Source organism: Aspergillus piperis, assembly GCF_003184755.1.
Source record: "Aspergillus piperis CBS 112811 unplaced genomic scaffold BO85scaffold_13, whole genome shotgun sequence".
In the NCBI taxonomy this organism is placed as follows: Eukaryota; Fungi; Ascomycota; class Eurotiomycetes; order Eurotiales; family Aspergillaceae; genus Aspergillus; species Aspergillus piperis.
The window spans coordinates 830,387-852,435 of record NW_020291603.1 but is presented as its reverse complement, the minus strand read 5'-3'; the positions used below and the strand labels follow the sequence as shown (position 1 = coordinate 852,435).

Sequence of the window (22,049 nt, the reverse complement as noted above, 5' to 3'; positions counted from 1 at the left end):
CGATGTTCCTCCGATTGGGCTGCTGTCTCCAACTAAGATAGTGCCGGGTCCTTCGACTACTAGTTGATATAGTATTAAGGCCGCGCTGACTCCCCATCACTAACAACACTTTGTCTGCTTCACCATTCATCACTCATCTCAATGTCCTCATCTTCCGGGACTCCCGCTCTAAAACCTCGTCGACGGCGTGATAAGCCTCAATTTTCGTGCATTGCCTGCCGCCAGCGCAAGACTCGATGCGATCGACTACAGCCCTGTACCAGCTGCGTCGCACGCGGTCACTCATGCGTCTATGTGGCCCGGAAGCCACCAGCATCCTTATTGCATCCTACACCCGTTGGAACACCTGCAGGACTTCATGACCGGCTAGTCCACTTGGAGCGTCTTGTTAAGTCCTTGATGCCCGACGGAGTCAACAATGACGAGGTCCGACAGCTTGCCACCCCGGATGCCACTCCCAGCAGCAGTACTCGACCAGGGCCCGGTGGTAGTGTCCTAGATACACAGTCGGATTGCGGCAGCATGCAAATCACCGACTCAGAGCTTCAGTATGTGGCCGGTGAGCACTGGGCAGCCATTCTGGATAGCATTGCCGACCTGAAGGCGCACTGTGATCGTGAAGAACAAGCCAGAATGGCCGAGTCTATTGAAGAAACGAGTATGAAACCATCCCACCGACATGCGTTATTGCTCTACGGATGTGAACGGGCTGCCTCGCGGGCTGAAATTATCGCCGCACTGCCACCAAAGGCCGCTATTGACCGGTATATTTCGAAGTATTTCAACTATCTCGACCTGGTCGCTTCTGGTGAGAACCCCCTGCCATATCCCGCTCTAGCGACAGTATCACTGATTCCGGATGATTAGCAGCGGTCCACGGGCCTAGCTTTCTTCAAGAGGTAAGTTGATACGAACCGAACAACATCATCGACCATTCTTCCAATCGTTACTAACAAACACCATAGTACGAATCCTTCTGGACCGACTCCACAAGCACGCCAATAGTATGGATCGGCCTCCTCTTCAGCATGATCTGCCTAGCGGTAATGGCCTCCGACGTAACCGACAGCTCCGAAGAAGAGCAGAAAACCCTCCAACTGGAACTCTACCGGGAAAAGATCGTCCAGTGCCTCATGATAGGCGAGTACACCAAGCCCGGCCCCTACGTCCTCGAGACCCTAGTCCACTACGTATACATCGAGTACGGAATGAACCCGGACGCGAACCGCAACATCTGGTTCCTACTCGGCCTCGAAGTCAACCTCGCCATGCGCATGGGCTACCATCGCGATCCCAGCCATTTCCCCAATCTTTCCCCACTGCAAGGCGAAATGCGCCGTCGTCTATGGACTACCGTACTAACAAGCGACATCCTCCTATCCAGCCAAATGGGCATGCCGCGAATGATCTCCGACTGGAAATGGGACACCGCCGAGCCACGAAACCTCTTCGATACAGACTTAACCCCATCCCTAACTACACTACCCCCCAGCCGACCAGAAACAGAACGCACCACTACACTGGAACTCATCGCGCGAAGACGCATGCTCCTAGCTCTAGGCAGTATATCCAACCTAGCAGACGCAGTCCAACCAGCAAGTTACGCAGAAGTAATGCAAGCGGACAAGACCCTTCACGACGCCGTCTCCAACATCCCTCCCCCTCTCCGCTTCAAACCCCTACAAGCGAGCATAACCGATTCCTCACAGGTGATCATGTCCCGACTATTTCTCCAACATCTCCTATATAAAGGGAAAATCATGCTCCATCGTCGGTTCCTCAACATAGCAACTACCCCTTCGGGTGAGATACACTCGGAAAATCCTCAATGCGCATACTCCCGCACCGCCTGTATCGACGCATCACTCGGCGCTCTACGTATCCAACACATCCTCGACGAGGAGACTTGCAGAGGGGGTCAATTACATGATATGCATTGGCGGATTACTTCTAGTATGACGCATTTGTTTCTGACTGCGACGATGATTCTTTGCTCGTTGGTGCATTGTGGAGGGCTTTTAGATAGGGGAGAGGAGGTGCTGAATGCTTTGAGAACGGCGAGGACTATTTGGTTGCGTCGTGGGTCGACGGCGACTTCGCGCGAGGCGGCGAGGGCGGCGCAGGTTGTTAGTCTTACTCTTGCGGGGGTGGGGGAGTGTAAGGTTGATGATGATGGTGACTTGGGGGTAGGGTTGGGAGTGGGTCAGAGTGTGGGTGTACAAGATGGTAAGTTGAATGGTGTGGTTTAGGTTTATGTTTGCTTGCTAATGGGTAATGTGGTGACCAGTTGATGATTATGTGATGCCGTCAATTTTAGTGCCAGAAGACGGCGTGGGATTGGATTTCGCGTTCTCCATGGATGATTGGTTGCAGATGCAATGGCCGGATGCAGAGAATTTTGATACTTATTCCCGCTGAGGATATACCAGTTTAATATGGGAATGCGAAGTGTGATGATTGGTAATGGCTTGATTGTTGCACATGACTCTGATTTATGGCCACGTTGTTGGTCTGGCAGTAATCAGAGGTACCAATAGACATACTAAAGGCTCCCACAATCCGTATGATGCTAGAAGCTTTGTATCGTGATCATTAGCTCTATGTGGCTGTATACAATGTCTTTACCGATGGTCTACAAGTATGATAGTTAAGCGAGGATGACAAGGCTATGTCCTCTCGGTGGCCCTCCTTCTCTGTCTGCTCCTTCTAGAGCTGGTTATCAGCCGTTTCTGGGCAAGCAACACCAAGTAACGCTGCAGCTTGTCACGCCTGTGGGGGGTTAGTGATGCTATTCACTGACGCCAAAGTAAGACTTACATCAAGAAGATGGTTGTGACGAACACAAAAGGAACGGCAATCATCCAAAAGTATCTGGAGTTTGGGTTAGTCATGGCTACAAGACGGAATAATAGACATACGCATCGCTATGTTCTATGCCAGCGAAGGAGGTGAAGTTCATGCCAAAGTAGCCCTGATTTACAGTCAGATAAGCATTGTATGCAAGCGAAGAAACACGCACCGTTAAGAAGGTAAGTGGAAGATAGAAGCATGTCACAATGGTGAGTTGCTTCATACTCTCGTTCTGATAAGCGCCTAGTTACTGTAAGCCTCGGACGAAATCCCGATGGCATGATTCACACTCACCAATCGTATTGAAGATCAGGTCGATCATATTGTCAGCAGCCCTTCTCATTTGATCATATCCTTCCACTATGGTTATACAATGGTCTAGCGCATCTCCCAAGTATGTATGACACATTGGACTGATGGAGACGCTCGATCCGCTCAGGCTTTTCAGGTTTGGTGTGGCCGTTCCAATATATGGACTCCAATCATTTGTAGGAGTCGCGGTTCCGACATTCCTCAACACTCCCAGCCCAGGAGTATGCACAGGGTCGGACCGGTGGTCACGAAGGGCATTGATGACAGTCGCGATTGGTTGCATGCAATTTCGGAGGATTGCAATTTCTGAAGTGAGGACATACAAGCTTTTGGACTGATCCACGTCTGGATCTGTCAGTACCTCGAGCTCAAGGTCACCAATGACATCTTGATAAGCTGTGGTCACTGGTATGGCCAAGTCTATGATAGCATCCAGAATGGCTTGCACGACCATACTAGCATCGCACGACTGGCGCAACATCGTCTCCGGGGTGCTGAGACGTCGGACTATTGGACCCTCAATATCATCGGCACTCGTTTCAAAAAAGGAAGTCACCGTATTATCCGCATGTAAGAAAATTGAGACCTGTTCCAGAGTAACACAGAGTCCCTTTGCCGCCAGTATAGCATGGCGCTCCATGAAGGCTATCCGGTCCTCGTTCGGGCCACCTCGGTAACGTTGGATGCTCCGAGGCGTGAACTTAACGTTGGCACCATCATCAATATTAGATGCCTTGGAAGTAGAATTCCCCCTACCTGAGGGGGCATCCTTTCCAGGGTATTGTTCATCAGGGCTGTCCTCGCGGGTTTTCGGCCGGAAAAGGTCCTTCAATGCCTCCAACACAAGTGTTCTCTTAGTAGGCCTTCTCAGGGAAATGCTGCTTGCCGAACTTTTGCGCTCATTCGTCCAGTGTGTATTTTCATCTTCCTCATCCTCAGAATCACTGTCATCTTCTTTGAGTTTTATCAATTTCTGGAGCTTTAGCACAATGTATGCATGGTCGGAGTACCAGTCAACTTTGGTGCGATTTGTTGCATTTATTAGGTCCTCGATGGCGAGTCTGTGTAGGCCTTTTTCGTTACCCAAGATCCTTATAGCATCCCAACTGAGTCCGTTGACGTTGATCCATCTGCATTGTACCCAAGGCTCTCTCTCCCGCGCAAGAAACGGCTCAAGGGTATCATTGTCCAGAACATATTGCCTCATTTCATGTTGCGAAAAGTCCACAACAGTGATTTCACTTGTCCCGTGTAACTCTGCGGGCGTTGAGGCCATCCATTCTGTGCTATACGCAGGAAGCGGCTGGCTTGGATCGATGCCTGGTTCCGTCCCTGGCTGCCAGTTCGGATCGAGCGCGCCATCTTCGCGATAGTACGAGCGAGCGGTGGTGGAGCGTCGAAGTCGATTTCGGACAGTTTCACGGGAGTTGAGCCTGGCGGCCGTGGTGAAAGTTTCAGGGGGAGGCGAAGGCGGCGCCTTAGAAGTTGGTGATATGGGCGGATTGGGGGTGCGCGGATTTGCCTCGATATCAGCTATGTCTTGAGACGACTGCAGTCCCGCTGCCGACTGCGCATGATCTTGCGAGTAGATACTCATGCTTGCGATGTAATCAATGCTGCTCGTGGGTGTAGTAGAGGCACTCAGTAAGGGTGAATCGGTGCCAGCAATGAAGGGCACTCGCAAGCAGTGACATATGCCATAGTGGTTCACAGAGGTGGGAGAGAAGTTAACCCAGAGCTGGCAAAGGCTAGTGGATATAAGCTTCTGAATAGGAGAATAGAAGGGAAGATGGCTAAGACGGAAAGAGCGCTAATCCGTTATTCTCCTTCGCGGGGGAATGACGTCGCCGCGGGACACGGACCCAACTGGTTGTTCCAACGGCAAGGAAATCCGCATTCTTTAAAGATCGACAGATGGTAAATCAACAGAGTGCTGCTTACACCAGAATGGAAGGGAAAATACGGAGTAGACAAGTTTTCATCTCATTAGTGGATGGACAAGCTACTACTGCACGATCAGTCTTGGCTTCTGTAAGCTTATTCCTTAAAGCCCGGGCGCGACGGTTTAGTCTATGCAAGAGCCGTGGTATCCTCCGGGCCACGCCCCAGGATTTGTCTTCCACACACAGTATGCTAAAGTATGCCGAGAACGCCTAAAACGAGACACTCGCTGTACCGATCTGGTCGGATTAATACAAATTTCGCCGTGTCACGGCGAATCTTGCCTTGGTCCCCTTTTCCAGGTTCAAGCCAAGGTTTCTAAAATCCACCAAGCTGAAGTCACCGGGGTTATCCCTCATGGATACTTCACAAGAGCAGGATCTTCAACACAGAGGTAATTGGCCCGATAACCATGATGCGAGGAAGTAAATGGCCGCTAGACATTCACTTCCATATCTTCAAGTCGTCATGTTTCCCTTCTGTAACCCATAATGCCCCGAAAGCGAGTTGGGAGTTGCTGAATGGAACGGTCATGAACTGATATGCACAATGACTGCTCATTGCGCGGTCTCTGTCCTCTTTCTAGTCGTAAGTTTGATTTGAAGAGGTACGAGATTCCTCTTCGGACCGGGCAAGTCATTGCGCGAGAGGTATTTTCTGCACACGGGGCAAGTGCCCCGTGGGCCTTTTCCGGACATATCCGACCGTTGTGCTTCGCTGAATTTCAGGGTATCCATAATGCATTTGTGACAGAAAAGATGTCCTTGATTGAGTCAGCTAGATAGCCCGCAATATCGCAACAATAAAAACTTACCACATGCAGTACTGGTAGCATCAACCGGGGTGTCCATGCAGACAGGACACTTGTATGCAAGTAGAACAGACTCCCCTTTGTTATGATCTAGGGACTGCTGTGCGAGGATAACATCTGCTCGTTGTTTGGCTTGTGTCCTTGACACAGGGTCCATATCCTCTGCCGCCGTCAGGTCAACTGCATCCGGGGGCGCATTCTCCTGTCGCCCAGAATGACTGGTACGACGGCGCTTCTTTTGGTGGCCAGAGGCTTCTAGTGCGTCTATGCTTTCGTGAGATAGCCGACGATGAGCGGGGGGTGAGGGTTCTAAGGAAAGGTGACGAGCAGCTGAAGCCCGACGCCTGGGAGATGCGCTGTCCATTTTAATCAGTGCTTCGAGAGTCGATTGGATCCGTACTGTCGGGACTAGTGAGGGAGCGAGGGTAAACTCCGTAAGAGCAGCCAGGCGCTGAGAAGTGCTCTGTGGTTGTGGCGATATGTCAAGAGACTAAAAAATCCTGTACCTCGGCGGGTAAATCTTGCTGCTTCATCTCCCAGACAGTACTGAGCAAGCTCGTAGCGCAGGTAAGCGAGAAGTGCAGTTAAGGTGACGAGGGGAGGCGAGGCGATCGGAGAAATAGTTGGCGGCTTATCGATGCCCGATAACACTCGGCCGCCCATTGGAGTAGGCGGTGACATTTATCCGGAGAGAGGATAATCCGGGAATCTTCCATCATGACGCTGGGATTATTCCGCGATAGGAAAGAAAGTACGAGCGCTCCTGGAAAGCCGGCCGTCCCTCTCGTCGCATTTACTATCACGCAGCATTGGCTGCGACGCCTACGTTATTTACCATGTCATGGGGATAATCATCTTTCTATAATTCATGAAGAAAATGCTCTGGAGTCATCCCTGCACTCCCTGTCGTAGGGATGTCCTACGCTTTTGTTCGCAGAGATTGCGCTCGCCACGCATCGTACGGCCACAATCTTCATCATTGCTAGCAAGGTATCTTGCGACACAGTCTGTAGCGCATACTTCTGATGAGGCACCTAAACGGGAATCTCTTGCAGGTGGGTGTTTCAGCTGTTTTGAGTTGCGAAAGCCCTATATACTGATTTCGCAGTCCCCGCTTCCGCTAGATTCAACGAGATCGGAGTCCAACAATTAAGCGACCATGTCTACTCCCAAGTATTTCTTCAGAAAGCAGAACCGCCAGATCCCAGTCTGGTCGCTTTGTCAAAGGAACATCTGTCAAGGCACGATTTACTTGGAAAGTCACAAGATGCCGCGGAGCCCATCGCCTTTGACATGCCCGCCCTTCAAGGGCAATCGCTTGATGAGCATTTCTACAAACTGGGAATGGATGCATCGGAGCCCTATCTCTCCTATTCCAAGCAGTACGCCGTGGTGAACTCTCCGGAGAAGCCGCGCAAATGGATTAAACGCAGTGGATGGACAAAGTACAGCAGCGACGGCTCGTGGGAAGCGGTTGATGCACCGAATGAGGCCATGTTGACGTTCGACACCGAAGTCATGTACAAGGAGCATTCTTTTGCTGTTATGGCTTGCGCTGTTAGTCCTACGGCTTGGTATGCTTGGATATCGCCCTGGTTATTAGGAGAGTCGGAAAACCCGGTCCAGCTCGTTCCCCTCGGAGACCCGTCGAAGCCGCGAATTGTCGTGGGCCATAATATTGGTTATGATCGCGCTCGCGTTCTTGAGGAGTATGATATGGCCCAGTCTCGCAACTTCTTTCTTGATACCATGTCCCTTCACGTGGCTGTGAATGGTATGTGTTCACAGCAGAGACCTACCTGGATGCGGCACAAGAAGAATAGGGACTTGAGAAACAAGATCGCGAGTGAGAGTAACTCGGTTGAGCTGGCAGCCCTACTAGAAAGTAAGATGCTCAGTGATGAGGAAGAAGAACTCTGGGTAGGAAGGAGCTCGGTGAATTCGCTTCGTGACGTGGCCAAATTCCATTGTGATGTTACGATTGACAAGGCGCAACGTGACTATTTCGGTGAACTTGACAGAGACGGAATCCTGGGGAAGTTGGAGGAACTGCTCGATTATTGTGCAGCGGATGTTGCCATTACCCACCGAGTGTACAAGAAAGTATTCCCTAACTTCCTTGAAGTCTGCCCGCACCCTGTCAGCTTTGGCGCCCTTCGACATCTCTCTTCGGTAATTTTGCCGGTGAATGAGACTTGGAAGGAGTACATCGCCAATGCGGAAGCAACCTATCACCAGCGTCTTGAGGATGTTCAGCGAAAAATGATCGAACTTTGCGAGGAAGCTTTAAAAGTCAAGGACTCTCCGGACATCTATACGAATGATCCCTGGCTGCGGCAGTTGGACTGGTCCGGCCAGGAGGTGAAGATGATCAAAGGAAAGAAGAAAGGCGACCCTCCGCGACCCGCTGCCAGGCAGAAGAAGCCGGGTATGCCGAAATGGTATAAAGATCTGTTTGCCACCAACACATCAGACATCAACTTGTCTGTGCGTACTCGTATCGCGCCTATACTTCTCAAGCTGTCCTGGGACGGTTACCCTTTGACATGGTCTGATAAGTATGGGTGGACTTTCAAAGTCCCGCGCGAGCTTGTCAAGAATTATGAGAACCAGCCTGTCGTTCTATGCGACATGTCCGAGGAGAAGAATCCCGAATTGCAGAATGACAGAAAACATGTTTACTTCAAACTTCCGCACAAGGATGGCCCTCAAGCACGGTGTACAAACCCTCTAGCGAAAGGGTACATGCAGTATTTTGAACGTGGAACGCTCTCATCCCAGTACGCCCTCGCCAAGGAGGCGCTAGAGATGAATGCATCCTGCTCTTACTGGATCAGTGCTCGTGACCGTATCATGGGTCAAATGGTAGTTTACGAGGACGAAGTGCGAGACCAGGCATCGAGTAGCAAGACAGACCACCGGCTCGGGTTCATCCTGCCACAGATCATTCCAATGGGAACCATCACCCGAAGGGCAGTTGAAAACACATGGCTTACAGCCAGTAATGCGAAAGGGAACCGTGTCGGGTCTGAGCTCAAGGCCATGATCAAAGCTCCGCCTGGCTACTCTTTTGTCGGCGCAGATGTCGATTCTCAGGAACTATGGATTGCCAGTCTTGTTGGGGATGCCCAGTTCCAGATCCACGGCGGCAACGCCATCGGGTTTATGACACTAGAAGGATCGAAGGCAGCAGGGACTGATATGCACTCCCGAACTGCCCAGATCCTGGGTATCTCACGTAACGATGCCAAGGTGTTTAACTATGGACGTATCTATGGAGCTGGCGTCAAATTCGCCGCTACTTTGCTGCGTCAATTCAATCCGTCCATGTCAGAAAGGCAGACCCAGGAGGTTGCAACAAAATTATATAAAGAAACGAAGGGTACCCGTACGACTCGCCGTATACTCTGCGAAGGTCCTTTCTGGAGGGGTGGAACCGAGTCATTTGTCTTCAACAAATTGGAAGAATTCGCTGAGCAAGAGAGGCCCAGAACACCTACACTTGGAGCCGGAATTACTGAAGCGCTGATGCGGCGCTTCATTAACAAGGGAAGCTTTATGACATCGAGGATTAACTGGGCCATTCAGTCGTCTGGCGTTGATTATCTCCATCTCTTGATTGTCGCTATGGACTACCTCATTCGTCGCTTCAATATCGCCGCTCGTCTGGCAATCACTGTCCATGACGAGATCAGATATCTAGTCAAAGACGAAGACAAGTATCGAGCTGCGCTGGCATTACAGGTTGCCAATGTGTGGACCCGTGCAATGTTCTCGCAGCAAGTCGGGATCAACGACCTTCCCCAGTCCTGCGCGTACTTCTCAGCTGTGGACATCGACCACGTCCTGCGGAAAGAGGTTGATATGGACTGTGTAACCCCATCCCACCCGCACAAGATTCCCCACGGTGAGAGTCTTGACGTCGCTCGGCTCTTGGACAAGAACGAAAAGGCATTCCTTGATCCCACCATCACCCCCATCTCACCACCCAACCCTCAGCAATACGAGTATACGCCACGACCGTCAGTCATGTCCGCACTTCAGACTTCTCACCCAGCTTTTATCCGCGCTCAGATCTCGAAGGACGACAACGAACTCCGAGACATAATCAAGGATCTTACTAAACAAAAGTCCACGCTGACGCCCCCAAACGCGCGTTCGCCCATCAACCGTGCAAGAGCCTCTGGCCCGGTGGCAGCAGAACCACAAAAGGCCATTCTGATGGACATCGGGCCAAGTCTCTATCCTGATTTCAAAAGCCTTCCCCAAGGGAGCCGGTCTCCCCAGGTTAGCTTCAACCGTCAGAATTGGAAACCGAGACCATCGGCCCGAGCTTAGTGGTCATACATGGGCATATTCTTCCTTTAACCCTTCACCGTTATATTGTATATATTAGCTGACTTCATCATTCTCTGACAACGGTATGGCCTTTCTTTTTCATCTCATCTTTTGGATCTTCTTCTACGGGTTGTCTTATGTCGAAAACCGTTCGTGAAGCATTGGGCGGCGTCCAGCGGATTCACGGACCATTATCTATCATCTATGTCAGAGTAATCGAGGTGTTTCTATGGTGGTATTAATCATGATCTTAAGAACGAGCAATGTAAATATACAAATAATCGCAATAAATCAGTAAGCGCTTGTAGCTCCGTTTTGTCAAATCCAAACTTACTATATCTCCTCTACACTATTCCATTCTTCCTCTTCAGTCTCTCCTCCCCGGATCCAGCGTATTTCTCCGACTCATCCCACTCCTATCCTTCCCCCTCAATATAGCATCCCCTTTCTTCCCCAGCACCACCTCCAGCGCCTGCACCAACGCCGTCGAATCATACCGCATCCCAAGGCCAACATCCTCCCCATTAGCGCCAACAATCTTCCTCCCATACAGCCGCAACGTCTCGATCCCCATCTCCGCAAGTCGATCCTTATCGACACGGGGGGTGCCCGGTCCATCCAAATGCAGAACATGCGTCACATACGCCGAATACGGGAGTCGTTCCTCCTCCTTCTTTTCCCTGTCTCCATCTTCCACGGCTCCAGCTCCCGCTCCAGCAGAAGAATCCATATTCAACGGACCCCTACCCCGACTCTCCTCCCCAGCCCGGGTAATAGCCTCTACAAAGTCCGAAGCCGTGAACGGCTCATGAGACGGCCCCGTCTCGCGATCCAGAGACCCATTCAGAATGAGGATCTTATGCCTTGCTGGGCCGGTAGCGATGGCTTGGCCGACGCCACGGAGAATAATAGAGGGAATGATGGAGGTATACAAAGAGCCAATGCTATATATGATAGCCTGAGCGTCATGGAGGGATTCAATGACGCGGGGGTTAGCGGGCGGTTGGATTTCCTGGCCGTAAGGGTTGATATACCAGATGCGGGAGATGCGGGAGGAGAGGTCCTGGGTATCTGATTTGCTGAAGGAGATGTTTTTGTGGCGGAGAGTGGGAAGGAAGCCTGGAGGATGGTCGTCGTCTTCGAAGTAGGGTGGTGTTGGTGTTGATGATGGGTGGTGGAGGGGAGAGTTTTCTGTGCCGTCTGCGAGGAGGGGGCGTGGAGAGCGAAGCGGGATGGCTTCGCAGGGGTGGGAGATGCTGTTTTGACCTACGATGATGGTTCCGTCGGCCAGAGAGGCGGAGATGTGGTGCGAGAAGTTGGAGTTGATGGCTGGGATGACCCGGACGAGGTCCCAGGGCACGCCGCCGATGCTGCCTAGGAGGTAGATGGCGCTTTCGAAGCTACCGCTGAAAAGGCGAGCTCCGGTGAGGAAGAGGTTGCCTACGCTGGCGGAGGTGAATTCGAAAGTGGAGGTTGGGGGACGGGCACGCTTCAGGATCTCCAGGTTTAGGAGGTTGAAGAAGGAACGGATGAGTTCCCGTTTGGCTGGGGTGATGGCGGCCCAGAGGGTGGAGGTGCCATCTACGATGGAGTGCCATTCTGCGTGAGCGAGACTGGCGTCGGCTGGGAGCCGGTGGTTGAAGAGAGCTTTGATGGCTGCTCGTTCAGAGTTGGGAGGCGATTCGGGGATCAGTCGGACGAGGCGGCCTGGTTGGGTTTGTTAGAGATGTGGGATAGGGCGGACGTTGGTATGTGACTCACTGCGCACGTCTCCTATACCAGGGCCGCCGAAGATGCGGATTAACTCGGATGAGGAACCCCCATTGTCGCTGATGGGGATGATGTAGCTGAGGGAGCAGTGTTTGCTCCCGCGCACGGCATTGAACACGTCAACGAGGTTATTCGCGGCACTGCCTCCGGAGAAGACCACCAGGCCCCGGTTGGGTGCAGAGGCGGACGACATGGGAAATGTTGGTACTGGGACAGAGATTGAGAGATGTGGACTAGGGTCCTAGTGACTACATGCTTGTGTAAAGAAGACACAAATACCTTAAGGCCCCTTAATGCGAATGTAGCACGAGACACTCGAGGATTGCAGGGCAGGTGACAAATGCGGAAGTCCCTGGAGTTTGGCTTATCGCCACGGCCCCGCAAACTAACGGCCACTTTATTATACATGATTGGCTTGACCCTACTATATATATCCCCTATGTCTTACATTTTCTTGGTTTATCATTATATTGAAAGAAAACGTGACGCTTATTCGTAAATATTTCACACATCAATAGTTACAGTAAGATTGAAATATGCCACTAGATTTACAGATCTGACTTTATGTGGGAAAGATGCACCAGAAGAAAAACTGATTCACGCGTATGCAGCCCAGCCTAAGATGGTCAGTTTTGTACTCAATCTTGAGAGAGAAGACAGGATCAAACTTACCGCAATAGAGAACAGCAAGGTTCTTCTCATCAGTGGCCTGCTGGATCAATTCGTTTACTGTTGCTGTCACACTTAACGTCTTGCTAAGCTTCTTCGCGACAACCGTCAATGCACGATCAGCCTCGCTGGGCTCATTGGTCGACTGTTGATCGTTGTTGGCCCCAGGGATCACAGGAGGACCTCCATCAGCCTCCTGCGCGTCTTGCATTCGCTTCATTCGAAGAGGCGACACCGTCCAGCTATACAGCGGGTCGTACCGCAGCACATCGAGAATGGTCATGATGCTATAGGACTCCTCGCGCAAGGCCTCCAGCGTAAACTCGCAACACCGTCTGAAGACCCCCTCGGTCTTGCTGATGCCCATGCCGTCGACCAGATCGCGTGTTAATCGGAAAGGAACGACCTCCGGGACGGGCAGAACTCGCCCTTGCTCAAATGCCACACCCAGATCGATATGCACCACTTCTCCGGTTCGCTCATCCAAGAGAATATTATGGCCGTGTCGGTCCCCGAGTCCCAGAACATGGCCCAGGATGGAGATCGCGGCGGTGCTCCGTGTGTAGGCCAGCCGTTTGCTGAACCAATCATCGGGGTTATTGAAGTTCTCCATGAAGAAGAACCTCATGACCGGATGGAAGTGCTCAGTGACCTGTCGATACGTTCGCACTCTTTGTTCAAATGATCGGGTCTGAACATCTGCGATATGTTTCCGGGCCACGTTGGGTTTCATGTCCTTCGGAAAGTATCGTTGATGTGCTGGCATCAAGAAATCGTGCAGCGGGATCGTGTGAGGAACAAACTCTATGATGCCTGCATTCGATGTGAGAGGCAGCACTTTGTAGGTGCGAATGCCCAAATTCCGCTGGCGAGTGACCTGATGGTCTTTGAGGAGGCTGCTGACTTGCTCGAAGACTTGTTCCATGATAGCGTCCTGGCGCAAGTCATCGTTTCCTCCTTTGAACTTGAGGATTGTTAGTCTGATGATCAGCATCAATAGAGGTGAACAGGCTTACCAATTGCTTGTAGCGCGATCCATTGCTAGCAATGGCCGTGACAATTTTGGGCGCGCTAACGCCCGAGGCAATGGTAAACTCGGGGTTATACTTCACCAGCTTCGGGACATCGCTGTAGTCACAGTCAACGCGTATATCGATCTTCATAGTAGGCGGCGGTAGGCGCTGTGTTGCGGCATCCTGCTCGAGCCGTTCTCCGGTTGAAAGCTTTTTCAAGGGAACTTTGGCGCCACTTCTGTACTTGTCGTTTGGTCTTTCGACGGCAAACCGCACATAGCTGATGTTTGCATTATGAACCGCCACCCAGGTTGGTCCCATGCGTTTATCGTTCTTCAAACAATCCACCAGCTTTCCAGCTGCTCTGTTTCGAGACAGGGCTGACTGGTCTTTGCCGCCCTTGGATTTACTGCTAGCGAATATTTGGTACATGCCATGATAAGGATGCTCGACACAGATACGAAAGATCAAGGCGAAGAGCATTTTCTGGAACTCATCCGAAACGTCCAACAGGCGGGAGGTAAGTTGGTTCATCAAGGGTGCGAACTTCCGGCTTGGGACTTGGCTGATATACTTGGAAACCGCCATGTTTCCAATGGTGCTGGCAGATTTATCCAGCCATAATGCGCAGAATCGGAGCGCATCGTTGTTAAAGCTTTCACTCTCTTTGAGACAAAGGAGGTAATTCTCCAAGCATTGTTGAAGGAAGGCCTCGCGACTTCGCCGCAGACGCTGATATTCGCGATCATCAAGATCAAACCACTGCTTGGTTTTCGCCCGATGATATTTGAGAGCCTCTTTTTCTTTCCCATAGGCCGATTTCATCATTTCCTCGAGTGCGTGTACCTCCCTTTCTTTACGGTCGCGAAGTTGTTCAATCCGCCTGAAATCTTCTAGGCCGTCTGGGTTTTGTAACTGCCGGTCGCAGAACATGGCAAAGCCATGGTAGACCCGACCAACATCTTCGCCAAGCGAGCGGGTTTTAAGCTCCTTGACAGCAGCAGACAGGTAATCTTGAACGATAGTATCCGGCTTTTCCAAACGTGCCTCAGCAACGTGATGGCCCTGGTAGATGTTAATACTGACGCCGATGAGGATAACAACTTGTGACATACCAGGGTTACAAGAAGTTCTGCACGGCTTATCGGAATGGCTTGTTTATGCAAATCATTCCGTTCCCTAAGCTGCTGCAAAATTTGGATCGACGCTGCCATCTCTCCTTGATCCCATAGAACATTGGCCAGATCAAACTTCGCGGCACCTTTGATGTTGATACCTAGGGTGCTGCAATTGTGTGCAAGCTTCGAAAGGCATACAGCTGATTTCAAGGAGGCCTGGGAGATACCATGGTCTCGCGCCACTTTAAGTGATTGACGGATAACCTTCACTTCCAGTAATTGAGCGTCACGATCACTTATGTTGATGGCAGTCTTCAAGAAGTCTTTATTTTTGATCGATGAGAATAAAGCCTCATGGCAAGTCAATATCTCGCCAACATCACTAACACTGCATTCGTCAGACCTGAATTCATCACACGGTCATCGTCCCAGAGACCTACCTTGTTGTCTTGAGCCAGGAGTCCCTGTCCACCATGGTTTGCCACTGACTGTTTACGTCTTCAGTTGATGCAGAGCTCAGTACATCACAAACTTCAGTCATTACACCCAAAGTCCGCATCGCTGTGCGTAAGGATGTTGCGGAACGACTAGTGCTGGTCAGTAGATCTAGGCTGGATAAAAGACACTCGTCAATAGAAGCAAAAACATCATTGAGCGTTCCAGATATGTTAAGACTTTGGAAAGCCCGAAATACGGATGCTGAAGGTGAAGGGCTCAATGGGGAGACAGGTATATCCCATCGTCGCAAATCTTTTGCGGTTTGCAGCATGCTTTCAAATGAGCCCGACGTGTCGCGGGAGCTGCCAGAGATGGTGAAAACTGAATTGGCAATGCCTTGAAGGTTTGTAGAGTTGAGGGCTTTCAAGACGCCATGGACATTGGCGCTTTCCCCCATCTGTAACTCGCTATCGTAGTGCGCGCTCTGGAACAACAGATTCTTGAACCCTGAGCTTTCGTGCTCGAGTCTATCCATAACAGCTTCCAACGATGAATCCTGCTGGATACCATAGAAAACGTCTGGATCGTCTATTTTGCGGAATATCTCATGCAGTATCTCCGGCGCCGCTTCAAACTTTGCAACGGATGAGCGACGTGAGGTAGAGGCTATGCGCGATGCAGAGATTTCCAGGAAGAGCAATCCTGTTTTGGGTAACCGGCACTTATTGGCAGCCGACGATGCTTCTGCGTAGTCAACATCAAGCCACTCGTCTCTTTCCACTATGGTCGACTCCTCTGGTCTCGGCTGGTTCCTGAGATAGAGGATGCAGTTTATCACTAGCCGCGCATGAGGAATAGTCTGGTCATTAACTTGCCGTAGCACTTGTCCGAAGATTTCCGAGATTGTCTTGCGGATGTTTACCTTCCCATCATCTTCCGCCAGCAGGACGTCATGAAGAATGTATGGTAGGATTTGAACTGCTAAGTCAGGTATAACGCACAAGATGGTGCGCAAAGGTCCAATGACTGGATCTTTTGAAGCCGAGTCCGACAAAAACAAACCGACACTGCGAGCGAATCGTCCAACAGAAACATCTGGATCCCAAATAAGGGCAGTTCGACTTTCTGCCACTGAGGTTGGCATGGGCATTTCCGGGCATTGGTAAGGGCTCCATGTGAAAGCCTTCAAAAGCGTCGAGGGCACTATTCTTCCGCAGGGTTCAAACTCCGGGGTACTCCCAAGATTGCTGACAATGAGTTGAATTGTACGTTCAACAAGCCCGACTTCCAGATGACTGCTATTTTGTAGCATACCGCAAAGCGCCATGAGTATGCTAGCCTTCGAGCGATGAAATGGGCTCGGCAGTGACTGAGATGATTGGACTGCGAAAAGTTTCGGATCTTGTTCTCTTAAGAGGATGTCACTAATTTTGCCTGTAGTAGCGAACGCTCTCCCGATGACTCTAGCTGCCCAAAGCTTGTACTCGGTACCTGGGTCGAACTTTTGCAGGGTTTGGCAAATAGCAACAGCATGTGACATGACAACCTGATCGTCACCAGAGACATTGAGATGGGTTTCAGGGGATTGCTTGCTCTCGGTGCATAACAATGATATGACGTGATCGGCAATTGGGCCACTTAACAGGCTTGTTTTTGAATTTTGGTCTTTGAGGACTTCTAGAAGCAAATCATGTTCCTCCTTACTGCCTTCAGAGCCCTCATTCGCAGGGTTGATGCCCTGAGAAGAAGCAACCAGACGTCTGAAGAGCTCATTCTTCTCAGGCTTGAGACCAACGGGTTCATATGTTTTCAGGTAGCTTCCAAACCAATCGAGGAAGTGTTTTATCTTCGCCACGATAGTTTCAACTAGACCAGGCTGAGCTGTTTCTGTCGGAGGAGCAACTAGAAATCGTCTCAGCGACAAGAGTGTAGTGACCGCGATCCCGGCCATGAGGCCCGGGCTTTCACATAGATAAGCCTTCCCGGCTTCTAACAGGTACCAGAAGATACCCAGTGTGTCTTCCGCGCAGAAGATGTCAACCAAGTATGGTCGAAGGGCGTGTATCACCATGTCAAACGGGTAGTCGCTCAGCATCACGGACCCAGCAATGCTCACGAGTATCCTGATTTTTCGAATAACTGAGCAAGCATGTAGAGAGCCAAGGGCGGGATGAATTGATTCTAAGAGCGTTCGACAAACATAAGTTGCCAAGGTGGGGGTCCATATGGTCCCAAGGTCATATCCACTCCGCTTGCAGAGAAACTCAAGCTCGTCAAGGAGATAACGCGCCCTGAAAGAAGGCTGCTGATTTGCAGGCAAAATGATATCAGAAGTACTCTTTTCGCTTATACGTTTTAGGACTGCATGCGGGTCCTCAAAGCCCTCACGCTTCAGAAACGCCCTCTCAATCTGTTCGTATTGATCCAGTGTGCCAAAGAAGATTGCTATCATTTGCGGAAAGTGAGATTCAATCAGAGACACAAATTTGTCGGTCCCCAGTAGCTTCTTCATTCGGTTCTCCACACCTCGTGGTTGGCTTCCCTGTTCAGGAGGAGTACTAATATCCCGTGCTATACTGTATGCCTCTGCCTTGCAAAAAGAGTCCACTACAAGGTGATCAAAAGGCACATTGGTGCAAGCCGAAAGCTTTGCTCCCTCGGTTTCATTTGCGCGCATCATCACCTGCCCGATTATCTCATCCTGGACGTCTATAAGCATCTCTTTGAGACTCTTATATCCAAAGATGCTGAAAGGCATGCGCATAACGGATTGCTCCTCAGTCCAAGTGTAGATAATTTGGGACGAAAACAGTCGAAAAAGTTGCTTTGCATCTTCAAGGCCCAGGGTTTCTGCAACATCCCGTAGGCAGTTTTCCGCATAGCGAAGTGAGTTTGGTACCTTGGCAGCGGTCTCAAACATATGATAGATGCTTCTCCGGAGCAGAGTGTGCCATCTGGAAGCGAGACGAGCCAAAATAACCAAGCGCAAAGCGATACCTTCATCCCAGTCTGAATCTCGGGGAAGACTGTCCAACACGTCGTCTAGGATCAGATCATGTTCCGTGAGAGAGAACTGACCGAAAAGTGAAGGGATGAGCTCCCCAGCATAGAACTTGGCTACGGCGTCTCCTTCTCGAATAATGGTGAATAGACTCGTTCTAGGTGACGGGCTAGACGAACCGCTTGAATACGTGACGTTGTGAGAAAGTAAGTCACTCAGGAGCTGCGTAAACTCGATAAGTACTGATGTGGAGGCCAATTTCTTAGCTAGAAGCACCTCAGTAAACCAAGAGTATATGTCGGTCGCCGAAGCATGAAAATCGTCATCTTCTGAGCCAGTCCACATTTCAACAAAGCTGCCCATCATGCGTAAACAAAGTACGTGAGAGCTTTCGCAGCGCTCCATTTCGTATGATTGCAAGCATTTCTCACCAAGGTCTTCTAGTATTCTTAGCAAAGAATGCCGTTGCACCCCATCGCATACACATGCGCGATATACATGCGGTAAGAAAATCTGCGCTGAGAGAATGTCAACCTCGTCGAAACCGGTCAGATATTCGATAAGATCATCATGGAAGGGATGTTCAGAAGAGATGGAAGAGGCATGTATCCTCTGAAAGATGGATAAGTAGATGGTGATGCTGCGCTGTAAGGTTGCAATATCTTGAAGTACGTGCGATGTTTCACGATTTCTACTGAAGATATGCACGAGCTCCGTCGATTGGTCGTAGGTAGTGAGGATAGGATCATCCAAATCCATAGCCTCTTCGCTGCTCAAGAGTAACACTTCTTTTTGCTTTTCCCGGTAGCTTTCCAGTAAACTGGCGAGGGAGGGAACCAGACTGGAGAGAGCATCTATAAGAGCCGGACTGGAACGAGGGAGGAGTGCATTGGGCACAAGTAGGGGAGTCAGAGTCATCAAGCATGCGTGAATAAAGGCGGGTTCTCGAGAAGCGAGGAAAGAACACAGCTTTTCCCAAAGACTTTGATTGTTTTGCTGTATGACAGACACACGGTTTGCAGGTTGCTGAGGGAGACATGCCATATATAATGCAATAGTGACACAAGATGATGTGACTATTTGCACTAAATCTACAGTTATATGGTGTGTTTTGTCTTCAGATAGTGCTTCCCAGGTCTGCAGAAGCCCCTCAACTTTGGTTTGCAACAGATCAAGGGCGATATTGTCACTGGAGTCTTGTCGAGGAAACTTCTCCAGGGACAAAGTCTCCTGCGGCTCCCAGTATTCGGCCAAATCCAACGACCCTTGAAGGTCAAAGATATAGTTGAGGAGCCGTTTGTTTTTAAGATAAAAGTGCCAACCTCTAGCAATGAGTCCTACCGGGCCTATGTAGCGGGCTTTGGGTAATATGAAGGGCCTGTTGGCACATGCAAAGAGCATGTTCAGAAGGTCTAAAGGACGTGCGAACATAGCAACCTGGGCTATCTGTAACCGATCGGCTAGAGAACCTAATGATACGGTCAGCGAAGATGATATGGACGCAGCTTTGGAAAGAATTTACCGGTTCCCCAACTTTCCCTCAACCAGGAACAAATTTTGTTCGAGGCATCTGGTACTAAGCCCGGGTTTATTTGCGAGGTGATCCGAAGTAATGTCGCCCAAAATGCCAGTGATGAATCGGAGATGGTTGAGGGGCCATTTGTATTGATTGACGTGAGCATGGAGCTTGTTGCCTGCGCGACTATTTGGTAGTCTAGAAGGTTACGCTGAAGTATGATGTTCAACAGGTGGCAAGCAGCTCTGGCTGTTGCCTGAGAAAGAGAAACATGGGACGCCATCTCCCATGCGCGCTGCCAGCAATGCCTCAGCGGTTGAGAGCTTGCATCAGAGCTACAAGCAATGCTATTTGGATGACTTGTGTCAGTCGCAGATGTACCTTGAAAGCTAATTGATTACTCACCTTGAAATCGCTACCATCGTCCAGGAAGCCGATGTGGCATTATCATCCATTATATGGGGAAGCAATCGCTCGAGCAGAGAGAGTTTTGACTCGGCGGTGGCGTAGCTCCTAGGGAGAAAAGGTATTAGCTGGAGAGCATATAGCCTCCTCATTCCAGAAGACACCGCTGAATCACGAAATATATCTTCTATATGCGAGGCGAGACGCTGCCTTTTGGTTGCAGCCTCTCCGGATGTGGGATACAGTAACGACTGATCGCGTAACTCCTCTGCTAGTTCGAGGAACTTCGCTATGATCCATAGCGTCGTCCAATTGGGTTCAGATCTGGCACTTTCGAAACGCGGCCATGCTGAGTATTCCTGCTGTTGCTCAGAGCCACTGTGGTGGAACATTAATTCATCCAGCTGTAGAATCTCCTTTTCAGAACGTTTGGTATACTCCGTATACAGGGTTTCCAGGAGTTCCTCAATCACACGCGCAATCAGCTCCGATGGATCTCTCCGGGTGGCATCAATCAAGATAACTGCACAAAGCATGACAGTGACAAGCATTTCATCTTTCAGACCTAGAAACTTAGTTGCCCAAAAACGTCTAATTGCCGGTACGATGTCCAGAAGCGACGACCTCGCAAGTTCAGATTGATCGAATAAAATCTTCATGACAACTGTGTTTACGCTAGCGAACGCAGCTTGGTGTCCACTCCCAGCGATCATCGACGACCCCACAAACTTTGTGAGCCCATGAAGTACACGCTCGGCTGCTTCCTGAATTGGGGCGCTTGGGCTCCCGACCAAAAGCTGGATACAGACAACAGCTTCCGTGGCCGCGCTGGTGTCACCTTTTGGCTTCTCGCTCGCAGTGGGCATGGGAGTTGATCTGGCCGGTGTGGAGGCCCTGCCTCCAGCAGAGAGATATCCATCCAAGAAGGAAGAATGCCTCTCCCGAATCGTAAGACCATCCTGATCAGTGTGAGCACTAATACTCTTTAGACAAAAGTCCATGACTTTCTCCCATTCACTAAGAGCAAGATGCTCAAGGTGAGGAGGATGGCGCAGGAGCGTGACCAAACATTTAGCGTAGTCCACACTAAGCAGTTCAAAGAGCGAGTCGCTCCCACGGCCTAGCAGGGTATCGGTAATGTGATCAACGATTGCACGAACGGACTTCGTGCGCAGATTGCGCAGGAAAACATCAACAGCGATTCGAAGGACAGATGCACAGGATGACAAGCGACTTGCAGAAGCTCCCTTGGAATTGGACCGGTTGTATTGGGACTTCTCAATCGATACAAACCGGAACAATGACTCAAAGATCTTGTGACAGGCTTTGTCATTGAAGGAGTTTCTAGATGTATGCGAACATGTCAATAGCTGTCCGACTCCACTGCATATACATACGGAGCAGCACGAACACTTTACATACAATTTTGAGTTTCTTCTATTCTTCAGGAGTATATGCTTTAGATCTAGTCTGAGTTAGAACCGCACAGTCAGGGAATCCGGTATATGTGCAGGACAAACCAGCAAGCCCATCTGAGCGCTCTCTGAGCTTCTCCGAAGCCAGAAGCGCAATGGCTCCATCTAAGGTAATGTCGCCCATGATGGATGTGAGGGGATGCACGAGTCAAGGAGAGCAGAAGAGCTACGTAATTGGCAGTAATGCCATATCCGGTTTGTGGCCGTCTAGAGAAATTTCAAGACATCTCAGGGACACCAGGGGTAAAGCGGGGAAAGGGCCTCAAGAATCATCAATGGCCCAAAAACCCTTATTCGTTTGGTGTTTGGATGCTCAGAATCTCCGAAAGTCTTTCTTTCTGTCTGGGGCGCGGCGGGCGGTAAAGAGAGGTTGATGTGAGCTGAAAGCTCCG

General features: G+C 50.4%; 6 protein-coding genes across 6 annotated transcripts; 2 read left to right on the top strand and 4 right to left on the bottom strand.

The window, feature by feature from the left end:
- Nucleotides 1-141: 141 nt before the first annotated feature.
- Nucleotides 142-2,816, top strand: BO85DRAFT_497888 (putative transcription factor; the record flags this gene model as incomplete). Its single annotated transcript, XM_025664007.1, has 4 exons — nt 142-808; nt 868-899; nt 966-2,226; nt 2,288-2,816. 4 exons carry the CDS (start codon nt 142-144, stop codon nt 2,416-2,418), a joined length of 2,091 nt encoding a protein of 696 aa, XP_025514216.1. The 3' UTR covers nt 2,419-2,816.
- BO85DRAFT_64123 (putative CorA family metal ion transporter) lies at nt 2,458-4,917 on the bottom strand. The gene is made up of 5 exons (XM_025665552.1): nt 3,145-4,917; nt 3,020-3,093; nt 2,919-2,971; nt 2,818-2,871; nt 2,458-2,769 (listed from the first exon to the last, which is right to left on the bottom strand). The coding sequence occupies exons 1-5, from the start codon at nt 4,757-4,759 to the stop codon at nt 2,667-2,669; spliced, it is 1,899 nt and encodes a 632-aa protein (XP_025514215.1). The 5' UTR covers nt 4,760-4,917; the 3' UTR covers nt 2,458-2,666.
- A 743-nt stretch (nt 4,918-5,660) lies between these two features.
- On the bottom strand, nt 5,661-6,278 carry BO85DRAFT_439982 (uncharacterized protein; the record flags this gene model as incomplete). The annotated part of the gene is made up of 2 exons (XM_025658742.1): nt 5,661-5,866; nt 5,918-6,278. 2 exons carry the CDS (start codon nt 6,276-6,278, stop codon nt 5,661-5,663), a joined length of 567 nt encoding a protein of 188 aa, XP_025514214.1.
- Nucleotides 6,279-6,791: 513 nt separating this feature from the next.
- On the top strand, nt 6,792-10,252 carry BO85DRAFT_489681 (DNA-directed DNA polymerase gamma MIP1; the record flags this gene model as incomplete). The annotated part of the gene is made up of 2 exons (XM_025663618.1): nt 6,792-6,969; nt 7,023-10,252. The coding sequence occupies 2 exons, from the start codon at nt 6,792-6,794 to the stop codon at nt 10,250-10,252; spliced, it is 3,408 nt and encodes a 1,135-aa protein (XP_025514213.1).
- Nucleotides 10,253-10,272: 20 nt separating this feature from the next.
- BO85DRAFT_424313 (gluconeogenesis factor YvcK family protein) lies at nt 10,273-12,312 on the bottom strand. Its single transcript, XM_025658039.1, has 2 exons — nt 12,014-12,312; nt 10,273-11,959 (listed from the first exon to the last, which is right to left on the bottom strand). Exons 1-2 carry the CDS (start codon nt 12,213-12,215, stop codon nt 10,620-10,622), a joined length of 1,542 nt encoding a protein of 513 aa, XP_025514212.1. The 5' UTR covers nt 12,216-12,312; the 3' UTR covers nt 10,273-10,619.
- Nucleotides 12,313-12,471: 159 nt separating this feature from the next.
- Nucleotides 12,472-22,011, bottom strand: atmA (DNA-binding protein kinase TEL1). The gene is made up of 9 exons (XM_025665551.1): nt 21,703-22,011; nt 21,605-21,647; nt 20,183-21,526; nt 19,784-20,124; nt 15,263-19,730; nt 14,820-15,210; nt 13,708-14,769; nt 12,695-13,655; nt 12,472-12,639 (listed from the first exon to the last, which is right to left on the bottom strand). The coding sequence occupies exons 1-9, from the start codon at nt 21,779-21,781 to the stop codon at nt 12,620-12,622; spliced, it is 8,709 nt and encodes a 2,902-aa protein (XP_025514211.1). The 5' UTR covers nt 21,782-22,011; the 3' UTR covers nt 12,472-12,619.
- Nucleotides 22,012-22,049: the final 38 nt, after the last annotated feature.

Coding starts and splice junctions, on each gene's coding strand:
- BO85DRAFT_424313 (XM_025658039.1), bottom strand. CDS start 12,215: ATGTCGTCCGCCTCTGCACCCAACCGGGGCCTGGTGGTCTTCTCCGGA. Junction 11,960..12,013: donor TGGTATAGGAGACGTGCGCA/GTGAGTCACATA, acceptor AAACCCAACCAG/GCCGCCTCGTCCGACTGATC.
- BO85DRAFT_64123 (XM_025665552.1), bottom strand. CDS start 4,759: ATGAGTATCTACTCGCAAGATCATGCGCAGTCGGCAGCGGGACTGCAG. Junction 3,094..3,144: donor CCTGATCTTCAATACGATTG/GTGAGTGTGAAT, acceptor TACAGTAACTAG/GCGCTTATCAGAACGAGAGT. Junction 2,872..2,918: donor GGCATAGAACATAGCGATGC/GTATGTCTATTA, acceptor CCCAAACTCCAG/ATACTTTTGGATGATTGCCG.
- atmA (XM_025665551.1), bottom strand. CDS start 21,781: ATGGGCGACATTACCTTAGATGGAGCCATTGCGCTTCTGGCTTCGGAG. Junction 21,527..21,604: donor AATAGAAGAAACTCAAAATT/GTATGTAAAGTG, acceptor GCATACATCTAG/AAACTCCTTCAATGACAAAG. Junction 12,640..12,694: donor CCTTGCTGTTCTCTATTGCG/GTAAGTTTGATC, acceptor TGACCATCTTAG/GCTGGGCTGCATACGCGTGA.